At 34.1% G+C, this 23,587-nt stretch overlaps 1 protein-coding gene across 2 annotated transcripts; it reads right to left on the bottom strand.

Annotated features, from left to right (window-relative positions):
- Window positions 1–580: 580 nt before the first annotated feature.
- LOC150105651 (putative sodium-dependent multivitamin transporter) lies at window positions 581–22,893 on the bottom strand. Of its 2 annotated transcripts, none has more exons than XM_090394973.1 (13): window positions 22,776–22,893; window positions 20,090–20,460; window positions 16,246–16,311; window positions 15,938–16,057; window positions 15,538–15,692; window positions 13,635–13,775; window positions 9,828–9,963; window positions 8,473–8,680; window positions 8,196–8,350; window positions 7,845–8,068; window positions 2,868–2,965; window positions 974–1,059; window positions 581–770 (listed from the first exon to the last, which is right to left on the bottom strand). In XM_090394973.1, exons 2-13 carry the CDS (start codon window positions 20,420–20,422, stop codon window positions 678–680), a joined length of 1,815 nt encoding a protein of 604 aa, XP_090251099.1. In that variant the 5' UTR covers window positions 20,423–20,460; window positions 22,776–22,893; the 3' UTR covers window positions 581–677. The 2 variants fall into 2 exon arrangements, with proteins under 2 accessions (XP_090251099.1, XP_090251098.1); XM_090394972.1 differs by having other exon boundaries at window positions 22,563–22,791.
- Window positions 22,894–23,587: the final 694 nt, after the last annotated feature.

The following is a 23,587-nucleotide window of genomic DNA, read 5'->3' as shown; positions in this document are numbered from 1 at the left end:
AGATCATCAGTCACTACACATGACATCGTTCTCTGAGAAAAGGTTTATCTCTTGCGACCTTTCTTCGTTCTCACGGGATTACGGTGGAGGCGTGTCTTCACAAGCTGTTGCGTCCTAACAGCGTGGTCGACCTGTTCTTTGGCATTCAGACACGTCTTCTGTATCGTTATAACGGTTAATAGTCCGATACAAAAACATCCTGCTGATCCAGAAAATAACAGGAGGACGCATTCCAATCTTGTGAAGCGCTATTACAGCCACATGGTTCTCATAATCTCCCTACTGCATGTTAATCTGCACAACTAGACAAGTGTCTCTCTATACTGATAAGCACGTGATGTTGGCTGCGCAAAGCGCCACGAACGGAACCGGTCTCGCGCAATTCTGTGGGCAGCGCGGGGTGTGTGGAAGTTGTAACAGTATTTATGGCAAGACTATATAAAAAGTAAACGTACGATTGTGTTAATTTATAACAATGAAATCATTAAATTTCTTATTTTACAAAATTTATTATAACAAATGTACAAAGTTTATTATAACAAATGTTTATATATATAGTATATACAAATTTAAACTGACTGCAAAAATCAGCCGATCTTAATTAACAGTGCTAAAACAATGTCCTATTTACAAATTTAAAAACTACTGTTATTTGCTATCATAATTAACATAGACGGTCAGGTAATAACAGGAAGAGAAACCTGCTGATTTGACTCCACCTTCTGTTGTTGACTGGTTTCAGACGTATCTACAGTATTCATTGATTTCATCTGAAAAATAGAAATAAAACCATTGCAATTCATACAGAATGGAATTTGAAATATTCTTTTACTAAAACTTAAATATCATGTTTAATGTTTATTAAAAATACATTTTGATATTCTGTGGTAAATAGACTAACATGCATAAATAATAGGTTATTATGTTATGCTCTGAATAGTATTTACGGTTTAATACCAGAATAGAAACCTACTTGTTCAGCTTCACTTTTATCAGCTAAACCGAACCACTTCCAAACAACTGGACTCAACAGCTCACGATTAACCGATGTCGTAGCACCTATATAGACATAAGAAAAAATAACGTTAGTACTGTCAACGTGTAGTGTCAAGAAAATTTTTTAATTTAAATTCAATTTCAGCATTTATAGGACGAACTGAACAAAATATATTCGTCATCATACTACTCTTCTGATGTCGTTGCGAGACATGCAGAATATTGTGTATGTGTGTGGGAGGGTATACTTTCTCTCTTCACTCACACACACTCCAAATGTTTTAAACTCTTAAATTCAAAATAAAAAGAAATCACTTGAAACTAATCTCTTAAATTAACCTTGCACACAGTTTCGTATCCCAGGATATCTCATATGTAATTTAACCTCTTAAATTCCTATTAATCCATTAAGTTTCATTAGGAGATTAGGTCTTCACACTCTTGTAACTAAAATAAAAATCTTCATTTTACAACATCAAAATCAACATAGCACATCTACGCAAGTGCCAATGTATTCTTCACATTACACCGAGAAAAAATACTTCGATGTGCACAACTTCCTTTGAATCACATAAACCAACAAATATTGTCCTACATGGACAGAATTCCTATAACATTAGTCTCTTGCCTCCTATACAGCTTTCATTCCTTCTGGAGTTTATACAGGAGAAAGACTAACAAACTGCTCTTTATTTGACAGCAACATAAAACAAACGAATTCTTCTTGCATCTTAAATCATAAAACACTAAAGAAAACAGATCTTGTTTCATCCAAGACACTTCTGTAACTTCACTTTCTATATGAAAGTAACAGCAAGCTCCACTAAATAAACCACTAAAACCATAGCATCATTTTAGAATGAATTAACTTTCTATATGAAAGTCTCAACATTCTCTTGACAACCTTATCAACAGTTTCATCACTTTAGAACAACTTTGCCTTCTCTACGAAAGCTTCTGAATAAATAACTCAAACCACATCCAAAGTTAGAAATCACTTATCAGACCGAGAATCTTAACTGGAAATCAATAAATTCCTTTCAGACTTAACTGAAATAAATCCGATATGGATTAATAACTCCTAGGATATTATCTTTTAGTCTTCCATTTCTAGCTTTTCTTCTAATTTTTGTCCAGTCTTCATATACTCTTGCTGTGTTCCTTTTCTACTCCATGGACAGCTGAAGGCCCAGCAACGTTCTTTTCGTTTCTGAGCATGCATGGAAATGCAACTGAGAAACTTCCGCTCAAATCCACCATCTGCCTCCATTACTACTTCCACCATTGGGCTTGCAACGACGAAGTTCCTTCTTCACAGTGCAGAAAAGTTTATTCACTAACAATTTCACAACGAAACAGCCAGAATTTATAGCAGTTCTTTATTTCTCAATCTTTTATGCCCTGAAGCAAATTTAATTAATTATTCAGGCAAGGTGAATTACACTGGTAACTTTCGCTTGGATTGTAACTGGCATTTCGTAAACAACGTTTGTTTACATACGGCTGCACCAACATCACAAAACTTTTGACTGCTCACACAAAATTACAATTAAGCTCTAATATTTAATTTAAACAAATTTATTTCACATCTCAGCAAGACTTCCGTAGCCAAAGATAAAAATCACATTGCAAAACATCTTATTCGCGACATACAAAAATAAACGTTTAACAGTTTTTACACATACTGTATTATTAACTTCTTAACTCTAAATTCATTTATATATTTTAAACTTGTGGGATGTCGGAATTTTAATACAGATATTAAAATTCAGATATTTAATACGAATGGTTTCGAGAAATGTCATTGAATTTTTGATTTCGGGTTGTAAAGCTAACAAAATTCTCACAAGTAGCAAATCTTTTATACTTACCCACACACAAACTGGCAAGATAACCAAACACAATGGTTATTATAATAGATAACACGGAGTACCATAAATATGATATCTTATATAGAGGAAACACGTACCTGGAACAAAAAAAAGTATATTTTTAAAACTGTTTTAACTTAATAAAACGATAATGATTTTTTTAATGATTTAGTAATTTTATATAAATTTCTTTTGAATTTTATTTGCGCATAATATTTTTTTAATCTGAAAGAAGTGGAATATAAATGTCTTCAGTGATTTATTATTATTATTATTTTTTTATTATTACATGATCCCATGGGTTTGAGGGCTTATCGCGGTAAGCTGAACTTGCACGATCCATCGTCTACACCAGGGGTCGGCAACCTTTTCAGACTCGCGGACCACATTCAACTTTTATTTTTAATAATCGGGCCGCAAGCGTTTAATTAAGAGAAAATAGTGAGTGAAAAAAATACTTAAGTTATCAATTTTTATTATATAAATTAAAAAAACAAACAAACACAGAAATATTTAAAGATATGAAACAAGCATGAAAATGAAACGCAATGAAAAATTATCGCATAAAAACAAAGTGATATAGTTTATGCATCACAATATGTGTATGACTTTTGTGATTATTCCCTTAGCGAAATTATCTAGATCCACTTTATAACCTAAGGTGCAAATTCGAATCGAAGCATGCAAATATTCATCAGTAAGTCGAGAAGAAAATTTATTTTTTCTAAAAACTCATGGCAGAAAATGCTTATTCGCAAATGTATGTGCTTCCAAATGCGACTATCATCTTTGCGAAACTGATTAATACTTAATTTTTTTTTTTTTTTTGTAAGCATCGATACAATTTTTGGATATTTTCTAACGAAAATGCGTTCTTTAATGTTTCATTGTGTTCAAAACTTCCATCTGTAGTTGATGTGGTACATCATCAATGTCGACATTAAAAGGGTTCAAACATAATCAACAAGATTTGTTGCACGGGCGATATCACGAAATATAGGTATAAAATTATTTTTAATTTATTATTCATATTATAAAATGTATTATTTAAATAATTCAACATACGTGCTACATCCCACGTAGTATGTTCAGCCTTTTATGGGCCGCCAAAAATGCACGTTTGGGCCGCATGCGGCCCGCCGGTTGCCGACCCCTGGTCTACACTGTACAGTTCCCTTTCTGCTGCACTATACCACTATCTTTCTGTTTGTTAATCTTTACTCAATGTAGTAAATGTACACGAAGTAAACTTTAGTAAATGAAGAGCGAGACAGCGAAGATTTCTACTGCCTCGCCATGATGGCATGAATTGAGGAAGAGGGAGTTCGTAGCAAACGAATCGACACGCAAGTTGTGCAGAAGGAATGACGTACAGTTTGTGGACCTATGGACTGAGTTTAACATTAAAGGAGGAAGTGTGCAATGCTGACGATGAGCTTTGTTCATCGAGCATGCTGAAGCGCAAATTCAGGAAAACTTAAGCAATTAGGGTGAATTATTTAGGGTAACTAGTGTGAAGGCGCCCTTGAGGTGAGTGAGTGTGAGAACAAGTGCAGAATCTAGTCTCTAAAGCAAAAATATTGAATACGGTAGTCAATTCAAACAATAAAGGTTGTTGGGGTCCAGGATGCTGCAGTTTCTATATATTAATGCCAGAAGTATCAGGATCAAGAGGGAAGGGTTTTTGACATTGGTTAGTGCAACCTCGTCCAAAAAGTTATAGGCATTAGTGAGACTTGACTAACAGCAGATGATGTAGTTACAGGGATAGAATGTGAAAGGTTTAGTATTTTCAGGGAATATAGAGAAGATAGTATGAATCGCAGCCAAAAGGAATAGGAGATAGGGGTGGCTGTTCATATGAAGCTATCTGGTGTGAGATCAAGGCCAATAAGACAAAATATACAGTCGGTTGCTGCAATAGGCCAGGGATTTCCAGAAATGATCTGGAAGACATTAGTACAATTTGTACAACTATGGTACAAATACAGATATAGACTGGAAGGAAGAGAGATCACATGGCAAGAAGGAAATGGAATTTATACACCTACTGAGAGATAATTACTTGAGGTAGCATGTGATGGGGGGGACTAGAGGACGAGGAGACAGAAGCGGATAAAATAGTAGAGTTACTGAGTGACCACTTTGCAAGGGCATATCATCCAAGTCAGGTTAATGATGTGACATCTGTGACAGAGACTTAAGGGGAACAGAAGTGGATGAATTGGAGGTTCTTTAGGATATTGCAGAATCTTAACCCAAATATAGTCGTGGGATTAGATAGGATATCAGCTCGCGTTTTGCAGGAATGTGCAAGGGAGCTGGCAATGCTTCTGACTAGTCTCTTTAATTGAAATCTCAGCTCTAGCAGAGTTTCAAAGGAGTGGAAAGAGTGCAAAATAATTCCATTGCCTAAGGGGAGTTTTAAGAGGTGTAGTAGCAAATTATATATACCAATCAGTATCTCAGGAGTGGTCGTAAAAGTACTGCAAAAATAGTCAAAAAGAGAATTAAAGAATGGGTCGATAAGAATATGATACTCTATTATGAAAGGCAACATGGCTTAGTGCAGAATCGGTCATGCTTAAGTAATTTACTAACTTTTTATAATAGAGTGACAGCTAAGTTGGATAAAGAAAATGGCTACACTATAATTCTGCTGGATTTTGCAAAGGCATTTGACAAAATACCACTTGGAACACTGTTACACAAACCAGAACAAATGGGGATGGATATGACATTGGTTATGTGGATAATAAAGTCGGTTGCTGGACAGATATCAAAAAATGGTATATGGAGGAGCAGAATCTAGGCGAATGCTGGTGACTAGTGTGCGACAAGGTTCGGTGCTAGGATCACTACTGTTTAATTTGTACATAAATAAATGATATAGGAAAAACCTGAAAGGAAATATTCAGCTGTTTGCTGATGATGCAAAATTGTGTAAAGGAATAGTGAATCAGTGCAATGCGGAGAGCTTGCAGGATGATTTAAATAGGCTGTCAGTATGGGCAAAATAATAATAATAATAATATTCATATGGAATTTTCCCCCTTTCGTTTTTCTGTGATACTTTGCATACTTGATACTTTTTTTTTATGTTTCTATATATATATATATATATATATATATTGAATTTTTTAAATTTATTTTTGCATGTCCCTGAAACCCTGATCTAGAAATCAAACATAGAACTTTCTTCAAGCCACTTCAGGTCTCCAATAGGTGGAACGGTGGTCTTACACCGCACGATGAAATCCATCACCCACCTAAAAACATCACAAACGTCCATGCCTGTGGCGGGATTCGAAGCCGCAGCCTGTTGGTTTGAGAGCGAGTACGCTAAACATTTGGCCAACCAGGCTCGCCATAGGGAAGCTTAGTTCAAAATCTTTGAAATCGGTAACTCTTGGGTGGTGGTGAAGCGTTTGGAGAAGTTGTAACAACTTGCATACAGAAACGGGTTGAAAGACAAGCCATACATACATACATACTTAGCAAGGGAGGAATGTTTCAGCAATTTACTCATATTTTATATTAATATTACGGCTGAGCCAGATAAAGGCAATGGATACATTATGATATACTCTACTATGATATTTGATAGGATACCGCATGAAAAGCTGTTGCGTAAACTGGAGAATATGGGAAATGGAATATGAACTATTGACTTGGATAAGTGGGTAGCTGACATCAAAAAAGAAGCTTCTGGGTGCGACTCTGCCAGATGACCTGTGATCAGTGGAGTTCCTCAGGGGGGGGATGAGTAGTCGTTGAACCATTGTTGTTCAATCTATACATTGATGATATTGAGAAGAATCTGACAAGAGATGTTCAATTGTTTGCTGCTGATGCAAAGATGGACAGGACAATCAGTGATGCTACTGATATCCAGCATTTATAGAATGCTTTGAATAGGCTGGAACTGTACGCAAATGATAATGGCTGTCAATTTAACATTAGTAAGTGTAAAGTTATGCACTCCGATGTGATAAGATTTTCAATGGCATATTATTTTGGTAGGATTATACTACAAGAAACTGAGGAGGCTAGAGATCTTGGTGTTGTTCTTGATAGGAATTTAAAATTCAAAGGTCACATTACAAAAGTTGCAAATACAACTCAGAGGATAATTCGATGTCGAAAAATACTAAAATGTAAAGATGTAAAGGGAACAATTAAAAGGAAGTCATTTTGCTTCTTTACAGTGCATTGATACGACCACACCTCGACTACTGTTCGTCGATTTGGGCTTCTGGGTTCGGAAAGGATAAAGAAGCCGAGTGGAAACGCAAGCCGAAGGGCTAATGTATCCGATCTCCAATTTGAAAAGGCCGTGGGTTCGAATCCCATGACTATGGATATTTGTGAAAATCTTCAGGAAGTAGGCGATGATTTTTATTGTCTGTTGCGAGATCACCATTGTCTTAATGGAAGTCTAAAATAGCTTGAAAAAATACTTCCATGTTTGGTCTCCAGAGCTGTGTTTTTTTTGCTTATTTAAGCCTTAGTCTACCCACGGCATTAAAATTCAGTGTCGTTTATTTATAACCTTTTATGAATGTAACCGACATCATTAAGAAATTTTGAGAAGAGTGGGGGCATGAGTGAGAGAGAGAGAGAGAGAGAGAGAGAGAAAAATATCACTAGTTCGACTGCTCCCTATTGAGCAGTCAACTTCGATACATTATATTAGATATCACTTAAATATCACACATATTTATGATTTCACATATATATATCACATATGATTTCGGACCTAAGGGCATATGAATTTCACGAAGATTTTGGGCATATTTTCCTCAAATGCAGTACTATGCTATAGCCGTGAAAATCTCGGATTTGTAAAATGTAAACATTGTTTGGGTAGTGTATATTACAAAGAAATCCCACATTTTTTTATGTCAAGAAGCTATAGAATGGAAATTTTTGAGTTTAAAATCCATTTCGATTTAGTTTTAGGAGATAACTTTTTACCTTTCATCTTCTTCAGTAAAGGATGGAATATTTTCCACATTCTCAGTGATGTTATACGGTGTTTTAAAATCACTCGTCATATTCAATATCTTGAGATCAGTACTATTAGGGCTACATCCACTTATGGAGAGAGGCAACGGTTTCTCAATAGCATGAAACATCATGGATCCACCCTGAATCCAGCTGATCAATAAAACTGAACACAAAGCTCCAATTAAGGCTCCCTATAAAGAAAACATTAAAGTAAATATTTTTAAAGACTTTTCTAGGGAATTAAATGAATGGCTAGACAATTTTAAGTATTTCATTATAGATTCCAATTAAAGGAGATTTATCTGTTAACAAACTCACCTTTTGATTGGCTCTTATAGTGAAAATACCCAGAAGAAAAATTCCATCAACTGGTCCAGTAAAAATACTTCCTATAGAGATGACGGTTTGCAAAACTCCTCCGAAGCTACCGATGTAGTAAGCAAGAAGTGTGCATATACCTCCATAAAACAATACTGTAAGAAAAGCAAAAGAGAAGAATAAAAGTAAAGTAAAAGTAAAAATATTATCTGTTGATGTTCGCATAAAACACACAAAAGTTTTGAATAGCATGCTTATAAATACGCCAGCATCTTACCTAAAAATTTTGCGACAATCATTGCCTTTGTTTCGGACCTTCGGATAATTTTTGATGAAGGCTTCAAAAAATCTTCCACCGTCGTTGCACTGATGGAGTTTAGATAACTGGAAAAGGAGCTGAGAGTTCCACTGAACAAACCGGCGAAACAAAATCCGGCAATCCCAGGAAACCGTGAGAAAGCTTTGACGATGAAATAAGGCAGCAGCTGAAAGGGATTCGATCATTGAGTAAAGAAGCTAAAAAAATCTCGTTATTGCCTTCTGCACTTTCTTTTCACTTTAATTATTTTTCTTATCTAAATCTTACATTAGCGTTTTATGATATCTGTACACATTTGTACCTCTTTACTCTGGCATTCATTAATCTGGTGACTTCTCTATTTAGCACAGTTTTCCTTAAATGATATCGAAACGGCCGCTTCACTTGAGTAGCCTGATGTCCAACATTCTGACTTGTCTAGGTATTGTGTTTCAGCATACATACTGAAGACACGCAATCTCACAAAAACTGTCATTATTACTGTACATGCATCTTTGAAGTTACAAACAATACTTATCTACAGTTCTCTTCACATTTCCCCCCTATAACTATCATACACGCTTACACAGAAGACAAGTACGACAGAAATTATTTAAAAATTGTAAGGATTACACGGGTGTATTGGGATATTTTGTCTATACAAAAAAGTCTGTTCTTGGATAAAGCGAGAGTTATTAATAATTTTAACAGATAGTTCATCTGTAACTAATCATTTGGTTTTCCTAGAAGCGTGCATTCTAAATAAATAAGTAATCTCATTTCATTTGGATCACAATATTTCATATTTTAACCTAACGATCTAGTTTTTAAGCGATATTTGGAATTTTAGTAGGAAAACGCTTCATGCGTATAATGCTTGTTCCACTGATGATCTTTTACAGCAAGAATTGAATTATATCAAATCTGCTTTGACGAAAAATGGCTTTAATGAATCTTTTATGAAGAAAGCCTTTAACAGCTTTAAACAACCAGTCTCTAGGCATCCTGAAGATATCACTCGAATATCACTTTCTTATATTAAAGGGATTTCTTAACGCATAGCTAAAGTTCTAAAACCTCTTAGTGTTGTAGAGTCCTTTCAGAAATCTTCTTTCTTCACTTAAAGACAAACTTCCTCCACTCAGTCTTCCAGGCGTCTACTAGATCCCATGCTCCTGTGGTTTATATGAAAATTTTACAAATTATTTATTTCACATAATTTATTTCATAAGTTTTAGTTTCCGTGCTTAATTTTTCAAACTCTGTCAGCTTATATATTGATATTAAAGCAAATAATAATTCTCTTTAAATAAATCTCAAAAATTTCATCTTACCTGGTCCTTTGTTGTAACTGGGTCTTTTGGGTTCAGCACAGGATCACATTGATAGAAATTAGCATACACTGCAATCCCTGCAATACCTGCAACCACAGTGAAAGATGATGCTAGTGGACCACCAATTAGAAGTGACCTGAAAAGCAAAGAAAAGTTGTTTTAAGTGTTTGGGAAAGTTGACGATATGAGTATTGTAATAATAATATGCACAATTCAAGAAATTGAAGCACCAAACTGGTGCTGCCCCCCCTTGCTTTCTGTCTTTTATTATGATAACGAGGTTAATATGGCAATAGTATCAAGCTCAGATGAACGAATCGCTAGGAAACAGAAAAACATCCAGTAAGAACAAAGAAAAATATCAAATTCTGAAGCGCATCAGACAAGAAGAATAAATAATAATAGTATTGGTAGAGTTAGCGAAAATTCGACTAATGAAAAATATTTGAAAACTGGAGAGGATAATTTTTATATTAATCTCGCACAGGAGACGTTGCAAACGTGTTATAAGGCTGGTGTGGGCATAAATTATGCGAGTTAAAAAAAGCTTTATATCTTTTTCTTACTAAAATTCTGAATATTCAAACACCACCATCAATAGAATATGCTTGATTTTATTAAGAACACCTCATTACATTAAAACAATGAAAAAAAAGTTACATTTACTACAGCGAGTATAATTCATAATTTAAGATGAACTGTGATTTTTTCCCCCAAATTTTGTAGCTAACTTAAAATCGGACATGTCAGGTAAAGCAAGATATTGCTTTATTTTACTTTATATTTTAATAACGGCCGAAGCAACTAATGCAATGATGTCTACTAATTACATCTATTCTTTATTCTGCTAGCCAAATTCTGTTTGTATTGTGCGAAATACTCGAGATTCAGGGAGGCAAAAAACCTGCTACCGCTTTAATACTGGTTAACTCGTAAAAACAAAATAAAATGACTACTTTTGTAGGTCTCTATACCTATTATTTGAATCTCAGTTGTTATTGCAAACTTGGACTAAATTTCTCAAGTTTCGCTCTGTTTCAAACAAATACGATTTTTTTTTTAACTTTTAAAATTTAATATTTTGGTAATCACTCATTCGCAGTTATTTTATGTGTTTTGAATAAATGTAATATAGAAAACTCGAGTATACTTTACACTCAATTTGCAGTATGTATTTACTATTATTTTTTCTTTGTGATCCCATGACTATGCATGCTATAGATTTAAGAATTCACAAATATACGAGTGGATATACTCCAGATGTCTGAACCACGAGATAATGAGATGCAAATTTTAAATGTGGCAAGTCAGAATGGGAAACCGAATAAATCACGAATTTTGAGTGAAACTGATGGATGCATTTTCTCCAGCTATCTACAGGATAGAAAGTGCTGCAGTCATATTCCCCCCCCCCCCCTTGCCGTTCTACTTGCATATGAAACATATCCAGCACGGAAATATAGGTTGCTGAATGAAATCAAACTTTAGGTACAAAAACACTCACCAGGAATGTTTTCTTGCTTCATAGCTTGAGGCGTGATAATTTATGACTTTTTCCGCTTTTAAGATTTTATCGGATTTCTATATCCGCTTATGTTTTCTTCTTCTTTCTTTCTTTCTTTCCCCAGAACTTTGACTCTACATTTCTAAAGTTTTTCTATTGTCTCTAATATTTAAATAGAACAGGAGTGATAGTATGTGCTCGTATCTGAATCACTTGGAATGAATGAATGAAAATATGTTTAACCAATAATCTTACAACGGAAATCTTATTTTTTTTAAATCCAATTCCAAACAACTACTGCCATAATTATACCAGTTGCTTATTTATGTCAGTGAATCCTAGGGTTCCGTGAAGACTTGTAAAGGTTCCCAGAGCATACGGATATTTATAGCTTGTATTAGATGACGTTTCTGAATAAAACCTTCAGTGAATGGAAAAAATACTACTTTTATTCAATTGACTTATTTCTAGAACAGTTATTATTTTATTACTTGTAATATTATGTATCATATATTTTCTTGATTAAATATTTTTGTAGTAAGAAATCATTGTCATAATTCCTTTCCAATATATTTTATGAAAATTTACATAGGGGTTTCGCAAAAAAAAAAAAAAAAAAAGCTGGATTCCGCAATCACAAAAAAATTTAATGTTTACGTTAGCAGTCTGCAATTAACTCATGTATTCTAGATATGCAGGCTTCTGTAAGCCAGCACACCTGTATTTGCATGTTCTACCATCAAATTTCGCTATCATACTTTCGCCCTTCCTATATTTCCCGTTCTCCTTATTCTGTACTTCATATTTCTTTCGAAATACTTTCCTTCTCCGTTCTCTCCCAAAACTACTTCCAAATGACTAAGAGCAGGGCTATCAAATTCGGTATAGAGGTTCCTCTTATCACAGCTTAAAACACACATGGGTTTGGTTAAATTCTCTGCGCTCGTACGGTAGGAGATTCGTGCTAATATAGCACTCCTCAAGAGTGCTGTCACATTCTTGGAGGAAGGAATGGGTGACGAAGAGGGGAATATTTCTAGAATACTATCAAGTCATAAAGTCAGTTTTTTCCCTTAGCAAAAATGTAACTACTTCAGATTAGAAACAAGGAAACTTGATTTACAAATCTAAATATTAACTAAAACATATTTAAAAAGCTGTTGAATATATTATTAATTGTTCCATTAACATCCGTAATTATAATTACTCAATAGTTATAATTAAAATTATAGTGATTATTGATGTTACAAAAATAAAAAAAATTAGGAAATTTTGATAGCTGGATTTGAATATTACAGACAAAGTAATACCTAAGGTTTATGAAGCTATCTTATGTTTGTCTGTTTCTGTCTCTGGCTGGTTTATCTGTTTTTTTGTAGGATAAAACACTGCTCACCGTTGAATAATAATAGCTGTTTTAAATGATATCACTTACCTTTGTACTAACAATAAACAAAGAGTCAGTTTTCAAAATTGCAGAAATGAGTTTGGGAAAATCGAAGTTCAGCCAACTCTGTTATGCCATCCAGTCATTTCTAACTTTTGATGACCTTGTGAATATGGACTCATTTTCAGTTCCTCAGCACTTGCAATTTCATATTGGTAAGTTTCTTTAACTTCTGTTTTTGTAATCAAAGCCTACAAGCCGCATTCCATCTTCATCGCTTCCAAAACTTTGTTGTTAGCTTTTCTTGCTGTCTATGGGAATTTTAATAGTCTTTACTACTACTTTCATAATTTAAATACATCATTTCACTTTCTATCTTTTTTTCATAATGGTCCAGCTTTTATATCCATACATCAACACTGAAAAGACCAGTGAATTTTTTTGTGGCCTTACTAACACACACACACACACACACACACACACACACATGTGTGTGTGAATTCGTCCCCTAATGAGAAGTGAAATATTTTTCATAAGCTGGTGCCAAAAGCTGCTTCCTTTGGAACGTCTGTTTTCGCACCATTTTTCTCAGTACTACGACCTCTATCTGTCCGGATGTAACGGATTAGCAAATTCATTCTTTCTTCCTAATCACTTGCCACGCACCAATGGCACTGTTGTGTTAGAGGTTTTGCAACCTGAATTGCAATCTGTATTTGAAAGTTTTGAAAAAGTGGTCCGCTTACTCTACTTATGGGAGTCTCACTATTAAAATAAATATGCGATGATGCCCGTAGGATAATTTCCATAATCAAGTGGATATAATATTACAAATGCTTTATTGTTATATTTCAATTATCATTATATATTAATTCTTATAACTTTAATTAGCTAGTTTGGTAAAATACCTATTTACCATCTTGCTTTGCTTATTGGTGTTATGGTCATAATGCGTTGGATTTGGGCTTGACTGATTGCAAATCCTCTGAATCCACCGAAGATACCATCCATTATCACACTCCAGAATGTGTATCGTACAGTGGGATCGGGATTGAAACTATAAAGATAAGAGCAATAAATTGACTTTTGAAGTAAAGATAAAACTTTTATTTATATAGCAATAATTTTATCGATAATTTTAGAAACATTAAAAGTGATGATTTTTAATGTTTCTAAAATTATTGATAAAAGACAACTAAACACAGTATAATAGAATTTAGTGCGAAGCAGTAGTCGAAGCTGACAATATGGTACAAAATGGAATTTGTAAAGTCCATTGGATTTTGATTCTTCCCCTTCAGGGTCAAGATTTATCACCATCTTGGAGATTTAGTTTTTGAAGTGAGTTTTCATTATTAAATAATGGTATAAAAGTCAGTGGTAAACGTTACTTCTTTCTCTCCCTTCTTCCTTTCTTAAAGTCCCTCCTGTTATTATAAATGTCGTAATAATATTCTGGTGATAAACCGCTTGAGAGTATATCATTATTTGCTGATGATTCTCTGATGACTCAATTATTATTATTTTTTTCTTATCCTCAGAATATTTCTTAATTTTGTTTGGTTTCTTAAATATATAATTTTTATCTTTCTTAGTAACGTTCTAATATCTAACTTAGCATGTCAAAAATACATACACTATGAATTTTTTAATACTTTGTAGTTTACTTTCTCCTTCAATACTCATCAGAAACATGCTGAAACCCATGTTTCTATGAACGCCATGCCATAGTCATTGGTTAATTAATAATAAGCTTTATTCTAAAAACATTCAAAAACAACAATTTTTCTTGTTTTGAAATGTTTCGTAAATTACTAACTTGCTTCATTGTTGTCGTTACTTCGTTAGTTATTCCTGACTCTAATCGTATTGTTGTACTAAGGAATTATTCTAAAATGATATCGCTTTTTTTTTTTTTTTTTTTTTTTTAAATGTGGAACTTTTGGATCATCTGTCACCCACTTTCAAGACTTATCCGTGTCTGATCACAAATTAAAAAAAAATGAACACATGAAATAAAAAACAACTGAAGTTTGCTCATATCCAGCAGGTGTTCAATGAGAATAAGGATCCAAAAATATTTTTAAATATGATTTTGAAGTTTTTCAAAATATGTTGGAGTGCTGAGTTTCTAAATCTAAAAAAAGTCAAGATTCTTCTAAACGTACTCTAATTTCTTGCTTTTTGACGTGACTGCATCCTACATATAATCCTTTGGTTACAGAGAGTGATATTTTCTAGAACTATAATTTCACCTTCCATCACATCTTAAGAAACTATATTCCTGTATTCTTCCCAGTATACAAGTTTAGAATACATTTCCTAAAAATATCAAATTATACCTTCACTCTCTCTCTCTCTCAACGAGAAATAAACTTGATTGACAAAATTGGAATATAATGAAATGATGCACTAAAATATAGCACTGAGATCATTTGATTATTTTAATTTGTGGATTCAAATGAATTTTGAGATCATTACTTATTTTTTGATATGCACAAATGATGTATTTACATTAAGCTTATATATATCTTACCATTCTAAGAAATAATCGTAATTATGGAAGCATTACAAGCTCATTACATATTACCAGTTTCAAAATTATGTGATATCTGCAGTATAGTATGATTACGAAATTACGCTTGCTGAAAACGTTACTTCATTAGAGAGAATTTCCTGAATTTATATTCTGATTGATATGGCAAACACAATTTAAAAAAATTATTTAAAGTCTGCCCTAAAACTAAAACCATTGCTATGACTCCTCTGGATAAAAAATTTAAAAGAGAAAGCGGACAATACGATGCATTGTTTCATACTTAAAGAATTGTACCCGTTGTCCTTGATCTGCGATCTTCCACATGTTTACGAATCCACCTACGTTCATAGAACCTCGAATGATTACGGCAAACAGAGTTGAAAACATGAGTAAACACTGGAAGACATCAGCCCAGAGTACAGCTTTCATTCCACCCTGGAAAGATGCGTCGATTTATAATATAAAATTATTAAATATCTGTAATAAATTGTTACAACTGATAACAGAAAAGCATTTTTCAGAGATGATCCACTATTAAACATAAATTAAAATGAAAATCCCAGTCATTACTAAGTTTTGATTTTGTAACAACAGGTTTTATTTTTTTGCATGCCTTTAGAATGAATGAATGAAAAAAAAATATATTAAGACTGCATTCAATAGATGTTGGACATACTCACAATAGCAGAATATAAAGAACAAGCAAATCCTAGAGTCACAATGGAAATCAGCTGATGAATTCCCGTAACTGCACTAACAGCTATTGCCGGAGTATAGAGGACCACACTAATATAAAACAGCTAAAATAAAATTCCAGTAAAATTTCATCAGAAATTTTGATTAAAAAATCACTCAGACAATTGATAATGATATGAATATTTTCAAAGTAATCTTAAGATTCTTCTGATAACAAGTACTTCCTACCAAAGTTAACTGATTGAACTAAAGCATTGAATCTTAAATTTTATCGCAAAACATTGACACTCACTGTACTCAGTAGAAAGGAAATGGAGGCAAATATTCGGGAAACTTTGCCATATCTTCTCTCCAGATACTGAAAGAAAAAAAAATTACAGCACACTATTAGAGTTTGATTCGTCACACACACACACACACACACATTAAGAAGACGAAAGACAAAGACAGACAGAAATTACTTTAAAACTGCAAAGGTCGGAGAAATATAATTTCGGATTATGAATAATACGACATAACAGAGTACTTTTTCATCCCATTTTAGGCTTCTACTGTGGTTACATCAGTGGTTGATGAAAACCATGTAGCACCTATGGACATTCACAACATCTGTGCCTGTATTTGGATTTGAACCCACGACCTGTTGGATGGAGACTAGAGCTGCTGTTCACTCATCCAGTGAGGTAAAATAGTGAAGTGGTACTTTTTAATTAATTGTTAATTAAATTAATTTAATTTTTTAAATTAATTTAATTAACAATTAATTGTAAAATTAAATTAATTTTTAATTAAATGTTACTTTTTCAATTTGGAGCTTACTAAAACTATTTGGTCAGAATATTTTGGGCTTTATAAACCAGACTTCAAATTTTGCTATGGTGGATGTCATCTGTAATGAACGTAACAGCACTTTTAACTCAAGAGGACATCTAAAAGGTCAAGTTATAACAGTGAAATTTAAGAAATGTCTCCCTTGTAGCGAATCTCATTCTATTTCGTTTCATTCATTTTTACGATTTGAAATTGCAAATTACGAACACTGCATGTAATCAGAAGATAAGAAGAAATGTTTAGAGGAAATGTTTCCTTAGAAACATTAAATGTTACTAAGGAAACATTTAATGTTTCCTAAGAATATGATAAATCGAATGATAAAAGGATCCCCAAGATAATGAGAGAGAGAGAGAGAGAGTAATGAATTATGGAAACCGCAGTATACTCGTAAATAGGAAACTAACACGAGATTCGCCGAAGAGAAGATTAGTATAAGAATCAAAGTAGAGGATGATCATCGATAGTATTCTGTTTAAATTCACACAACGAAAGAGAATTACAATTTACATAAACCTAGTACAAAAAAAAAAAAAATCAGAATAATGGCTAATATCGACTTAGCCACACGTGATATAGATGTCACATTTTGAGACATTGAAGTGCAAAATGAGCACATGCATCATCAATGATCTGAATATGAATAGATCCTTACGCATAATACGTGGTCAAGATTCCACAGAATTACTCAGCCATTGCTTGTACCTCGTCGAAATGTAACATTGTACGTATAAGTGGGATGACATTGTTCAGGTGAATGTTATTCATCGTTCCCTTAAAGACAAGGGGCGTTTTAACGTTATACACGCATCTAGTAGCTGACGGGAGCCTCTGCTTTCTGGAGACTTCCACAGCAGCTTTCACTATTCATAAAAAATATTTTTTTATTGATTTGAAAGGAGACTTTATATTAAAAGCAATTGTATTGTGCAATCATATGCGTATAATGATTGCAAGGATTATTTAATGTGTTGCGTGCGAAGTATCAATATGTCCAAACGGCTTCAAGGGCGATTCTTAGGTCTATGTTCCGTGGGAAGGTGCGTAAGTGGTTTCATATCTTCCCACGACCATCGTACACTTGTGATATGACGTGCATATTATGCTTCTCACGTCATGCCATCGCGGGACATAACCGCGTTTCAATAATTTGAGTTTAACGGGCATAAACTTTTAAAACTCTTTATTTTAAGGATACCATCCATGATTTTTTTATACATCGACATGTAAAAAACAGACCCACCTATTTATGCATAAATTATAATATAAAATTATTTTATTAATCTACATTCATCATTTTTAAACGCATCCATTATAATATATTGTAATATTATTTCTAAAAAAAAATTAATTCCGATGTTGAATACAATGGCAGATATAGGGACCACATTTTCGCATACGCCGAGAATCAAAGAATACTTAAACCAGTTCTGCATGAGGATGGAAAGAGAGGAACTAACCACTTGCACATAAAACATTTTCCAAAGTACGGTTTTGAGCAATATAGCCGCCAAAATAATGCTTATTCACAAAGATATGCGTCAATAATTCATGCTACTGATTCTTTTGTCTCGTGGGCAACAACTTGTCTTTCAGGCAAGTTATTATACATTTACTTTTACCATCTTGGTGTGTGGAATAAAACCTCCAGGATGTTAAAATAAAAGGAAAAATCTTTTGTAAGGACTTTTTTAATTGAAGATGAGTAGCCTCATACGATGGGGAAAGAGTCCCCCCCCCCCAGAAAACTAAAACTCCGGTTTTCTATTCCGCACCCCCCTGATACGGTGACGTATTAGGGGATATTCAAGTTGCATTTCTGCGAGAAAGGTGTCAAAACATTCGCAAGTGTATCAAGACAACATGCTGGAACCTGTGGTACGGCTTCTGAACAACACCTTGCTTCACGGTAGGCAGTGGACCTTCCAACAGGACTCATCCCCTCCGCAGAAGGCGAGGACCATACAACAGTGGTGAAGGCGAATGTGCCCGACCACATATCGCCATCTGATTGGCCATCTGGAAGTCCCAATCTGAATCTGTTGGACTTCAAATGGTTGTCAGAGCTTGAGAGAGAGAGAGAGTAGCCTGCAAGAAACGACATCTCACCATTGCCAACCTGAAGGTGGATTTGGAGCGAGCAGCGGTATTGGATGTTGTGCGTGCCGCAATCAATATGTGGTCTCAGAGACGGCATATCGATGGCGTGAGTGAAGGCAAAACAAAGGGGAACATTTCGAACACTGAGTGTTGCTGTATGTACGTTATACATGTGGTCTGTATGTACTGAAGCTATAAATGATTTACTGATAGATTAAAGGTTTATGTGCTGTTGTAACAGTATTTATGACTAAACTAGATAAATAAAGTAGACGTAGATTTATTAATAATATTACTTGATACCTCCAAGGAGTCCAATGATTCATCGTGGGAGGACACTCACAAAACCCACCTTCTACAACTTAATCCTATATCTACACATAACGCCACTATCTACGCCACAAACCATCAGCTTCGACACAATCATCTGCCATCACCAATAGTACATTTTATATGTGATTTGCGTGTCTACTGGACCGATTTGTCTGTATATAGGATGAGAAACCCGAGTTTCTTGAAGACAAAACGCCGCTACCTCGTATAAGATCGGTTAATCCACCCTCAAGTAAAAAAGACTTCAGCTCGATTTTCGTCATGACGAGAATCGAGCTCAACTCTCTTCTAGTCGAAGGGTGCAATGTTTCGTCGTTCTTCCAATTGTGCTATGGAGGAGTTTTGCGATCAGAAAGCCTAGAAAATTAAAGACCAACCATGTTTAATTTAGTCTCCTCAGTCATTATTTATTTTTGTTTAGTTTATCCTCCACAGTTATTTCTCCAAACATAAATCCACCATTGTGTTCATCTTCTTATTTTTTGATTATATTCTTTCACTAACATAATTTAAAATCTCTTTACTAACATTCAGTCTTCTTGTTTTGAAAGTAAAGTCAATAGTGTAGACAATCATGAAAGCGAAACATTCAACATAGACATTAATCATGAATGCTAGTGCCTAACAATAGTTATTTTCTTCTTAGAGTGCATCAGTTAGAATGCAGTCATTCGTTATTATTGCGATTTGTCAAGAAGTTCCTTCACGCGTGAAGGCCACGTGTTATGTTTTTCGGTTTTCATTCCTTTTTTATACTTGCATGTATGTATGTGTGTGTGTGTGTGTGTGTGTGTGTGTGTGTGTGTGTGTGTGTGTGTGTGTGTGTGTGTGTGTGTGTGTTATTCATTCCAATAATCAACTTCTTTATTTACCTCATAGACACTGGCGCTCCCAATTTCATAAAACACAGGAAGTAAAAGAAATGCTCCAATTATTACTCCAATGGACGCTGCAACATCTGATAGGAGATACTGGGTCCCGTATGTGTATATTTCGGCTGGATTTCCAACCATAGCGATGGCTGAGTGTGCTGTGGCAACGATGGACAGAACAACTGGGAAAATGGTCATTTTTCTACCCGCTAGAAAGTAATCTTCGATGGTCTTCTGCTTCGAGGTAAACTTGTAATATAAACCTACTACAATGCTGAGAACCAAAGTCAATACAAGGACAGCATAGTCTGCAATCTGAAGTACGTTGTCCATTTTTGTTCTTTAAATATGGAGGCTGAGGAATATATAACCTGAAATTAAACAATTAGGTTAAAAAAAAAGAGTTAAATAATTTAAAAAAAATTAAAAGGTCTTAGAAATTTAAGGCAACTCTGTGGATAATTAAATTTAGAATTACTACAATTTTTAATTTAATTTTAGCTTTAATATTAAGCTTTTTTTGTGAACTTCATAACAGCAGTAAGCATAGCACAAGGGGGAGGGAGGATAAGAAGAAGTAAGCTCTTTTTTTTTTTTTCACTTAAAAGATCAAAGTTAAACACGATAGCGTGACGAAGAGCAATTCTGATGCGGTTTGTTTGTTTAGACGGGTTTCCACACTAGTGCACTGTCCTTGGAGAGGACTATTTCTGCCTCTTTCGATTTCAAGTCTCTATTTCCTGATACCAAATTACTTAGACTACTCAGATTATTTCTGGGAACATAATCTACCAAAGTAAATTATCGTACAGGCGTGGATGCATGCATTGGATACTGTTTTTGTAAACTGTTCACTACTATAACTTTTACAGTGGATAACCACTCAGTGCTGGTAGTCATTTGCAGCTTATGTTTTCTCGCATCACATTTTAAACTATCTGAACATACTTTTAAGAATGTGGTTATCCTTCACAGAAATTATATAGTGGTATTCGCTAAACAAGAATCGAAGGGGTTTTAATTTTATTACTAGATACACACGAGTGAACATTTTTGAATATTCCGATTTCTTCATTACTGTTTTTATAAGGTATGTAACAATTCATTAATAACTACTTTTATATGTTCTTATTGATATGTTATTTTGCTTTTCCTTTTTGATTAAATTAAGAACGAAAAATATTAACCTAACAAACGTTTATCAATGCAGAGAAAGGATAAAAGAGCTAATACGTGTAACGATATAGAATTCCATAAAATATTGATCATAATAAATAAATACTAAATAATCAATCTATGAGTAGAGATTTTAAATTTATGGCAAAATATGAGAATCAATCATGAAATTATCACGGTCATAAATAGTTATTCAGATGTTAAAAATGATGAAAATATATTTAAAACTCATTCAAATCGAATTATTTTATAATCAAAACAAATTGTTGACTACGTTAATCAAATAAAAAATTATTAAAATAGAAAAATAGAAAAATAAATAAATTAGCGAACACCTTTTTGTTCCCAAAAGGAACATGTGGAACTCTTTTAGCTTTAACTAATTTTTTTTTTTTTTTGTGAAATCGGTAATCGGTGATTAGCTGGTCCTCACCTTTAGCTGTCACTAATACCTGAGCTTAAGGCCGTTTGAACATTAAAAGCATCGAGTAGAGAATACGGTGGACAGCTGCCGCCATATTGTGCTCCTAAACCCCAATAATTGCATTGTATGTAAAATATAGGTTGTACAGACGATTTTTCTGAGATGAGGGATTAAAATACAAAGGGAAGGAAAGGAAAACCCTGTGACAGAGATTGGCTAACTTAAAAACTGGTTGGAGGGAAAATAGAATGGAAAAATTCACCTAGTAAGAGACTGGAATCGTTTATTATAGAGATTGGTCTAGGGAAAGACTAAAATGGTCTTTCTAGAAACAGAGTTGCCACAAGATTACACAGGTACCTCCTCCTTATATAGTCACGATAATGATTGAACGCAGTATAATTCAAAAAGAACTGAATTCTGGAGTTGCATGCTTCACACAGGAAGATATTGTGAGAATTCGTTCGCCTCGCAAAGGGAAGCAGTAGCCTACGCGTTCTCGATCCGAACAGAGATTGGAAGCCTAGTGGAAAGGTGGACAGTTTCTTCTGGTTCCCCAAACTGTCAAGTTTCGAGAAAGTTTACGTTACAATATGATGTAGATGACAGAGTGAATATTTTGGTACTGCTAATGTTAAAAGTACCAGCAGGCTCACACTTACGTGAGCGCCGTCTATAAATCACACACATTAGCTGTCTAATATATAAACAAAATAAAATAGAATAAAAGCCTTCATAGAAAACCAGTTATTTCTTATTTATTTCAAAACACCTGTGCTTGAGCTGTTATCAGTTTTTGTACACATATACTTTTTTCTATGCTAAAGATTTACCTACAACGCAACCTAATCCGCTAAAATGACAAAAGCTTACCTTGTGTGAACGCTTTTCACCCTTTTCTGTGTTGTACTAGTTTTGTTGTACTTTTCTCTCTCTCTCTCTCTCTCGACCTACAAATCATATAGCTTAACGCCTCTGGCTTCAATACTTGCTTCTACTTCACTCCTTGACGCAACGTTTCAGAGTAAGCGCGCGCAACTAACCTGGAAAACAGACATTTTTTTTTTTTTTTTAAGTTGGACTAACCTGTACATAAACAATTAGCAGAAGTCGGAGATCCTAGCAGTCATTCATACATGTGTTTACTTCTCTGGAAATAAGCTGCGTTAAGATCTGTTGCGTTTTGGCTTCACGTATAGATTGCATCCCACTTTAGTTTTACTTTTTAGTAAATTCATTCGCGCCTGTGTACACGTTTGTTGTTTTAGTCTGCTTTATATGTTCGTCACTTTTTTGGAACCTTTTCTTTAGTTTCATCAGACTTGCATTAGCACTCCACAAGGGCCTTTCACCTACCTTGCCACATGCGATACTCAAATTTCGTTGTTTGAACAGCTTTATTTCCATTATCTTTTGTATCCTAGTCAACTCACTGCGCATGTTCTGTTCAGAAACGTAATTTGCAATTATGAAAACAAACAATTTTCGTAGAATTTTCTCCCTAGACATTCTCGATAGTACAAAACCAGTTGATATAATAGGAATTATCCATAAGGCTTTTCTTTGTTTTATTGGTGTTTCAAAGCTGCCGCGCGCGCGTTATATCATTCGGTAAGTATCGTTTTTGTTTTGAATATAAAAACAAAACTGCCAAAGGAATTTTAAATAAATCGCCAAAATAATTGCAAATATAATTATTTGATTCAGCAGGATAATTATTCATTTTTAAGTTATTTAACATTTATTTATTAATTTATTACTTAACATGCACGCTTTTTTATTCCCTCTTTTGAAATTTATGTTTAATGCAATTTTGTCACGTTTTCCTGCAACTAAAGTAATCGGAAACCAGTTGCATGTTGTAATCAAGAGAATCAGGTGAAATACAATCTTATAAT

This window comes from Typopeltis vanoorti, chromosome 6 (genome assembly GCF_054136105.1).
Source record: "Typopeltis vanoorti isolate ZY-2024b chromosome 6, IOZ_Tvanoo_1.0, whole genome shotgun sequence".
NCBI lineage: Eukaryota > Metazoa > Arthropoda > Arachnida > Uropygi > Thelyphonidae > Typopeltis > Typopeltis vanoorti.
Note: the sequence above shows the minus strand (reverse complement) of the source record. Positions and strands in the feature narration are given on the sequence as shown.

Excerpts from the sequence above, each read along its gene's own strand:
- LOC150105651 (XM_090394973.1), bottom strand. The coding sequence starts at position 20,422 with ATGGACAACGTACTTCAGATTGCAGACTATGCTGTCCTTGTATTGACT. Across the intron at positions 15,693-15,937 it reads GTTCTTTATATTCTGCTATT|GGTGGAATGAAAGCTGTACT; the intron begins GTGAGTATGTCC and ends GCATCTTTCCAG. Across the intron at positions 8,681-9,827 it reads CAGTTACAACAAAGGACCAG|CTGCTGCCTTATTTCATCGT; the intron begins GTAAGATGAAAT and ends AATCCCTTTCAG.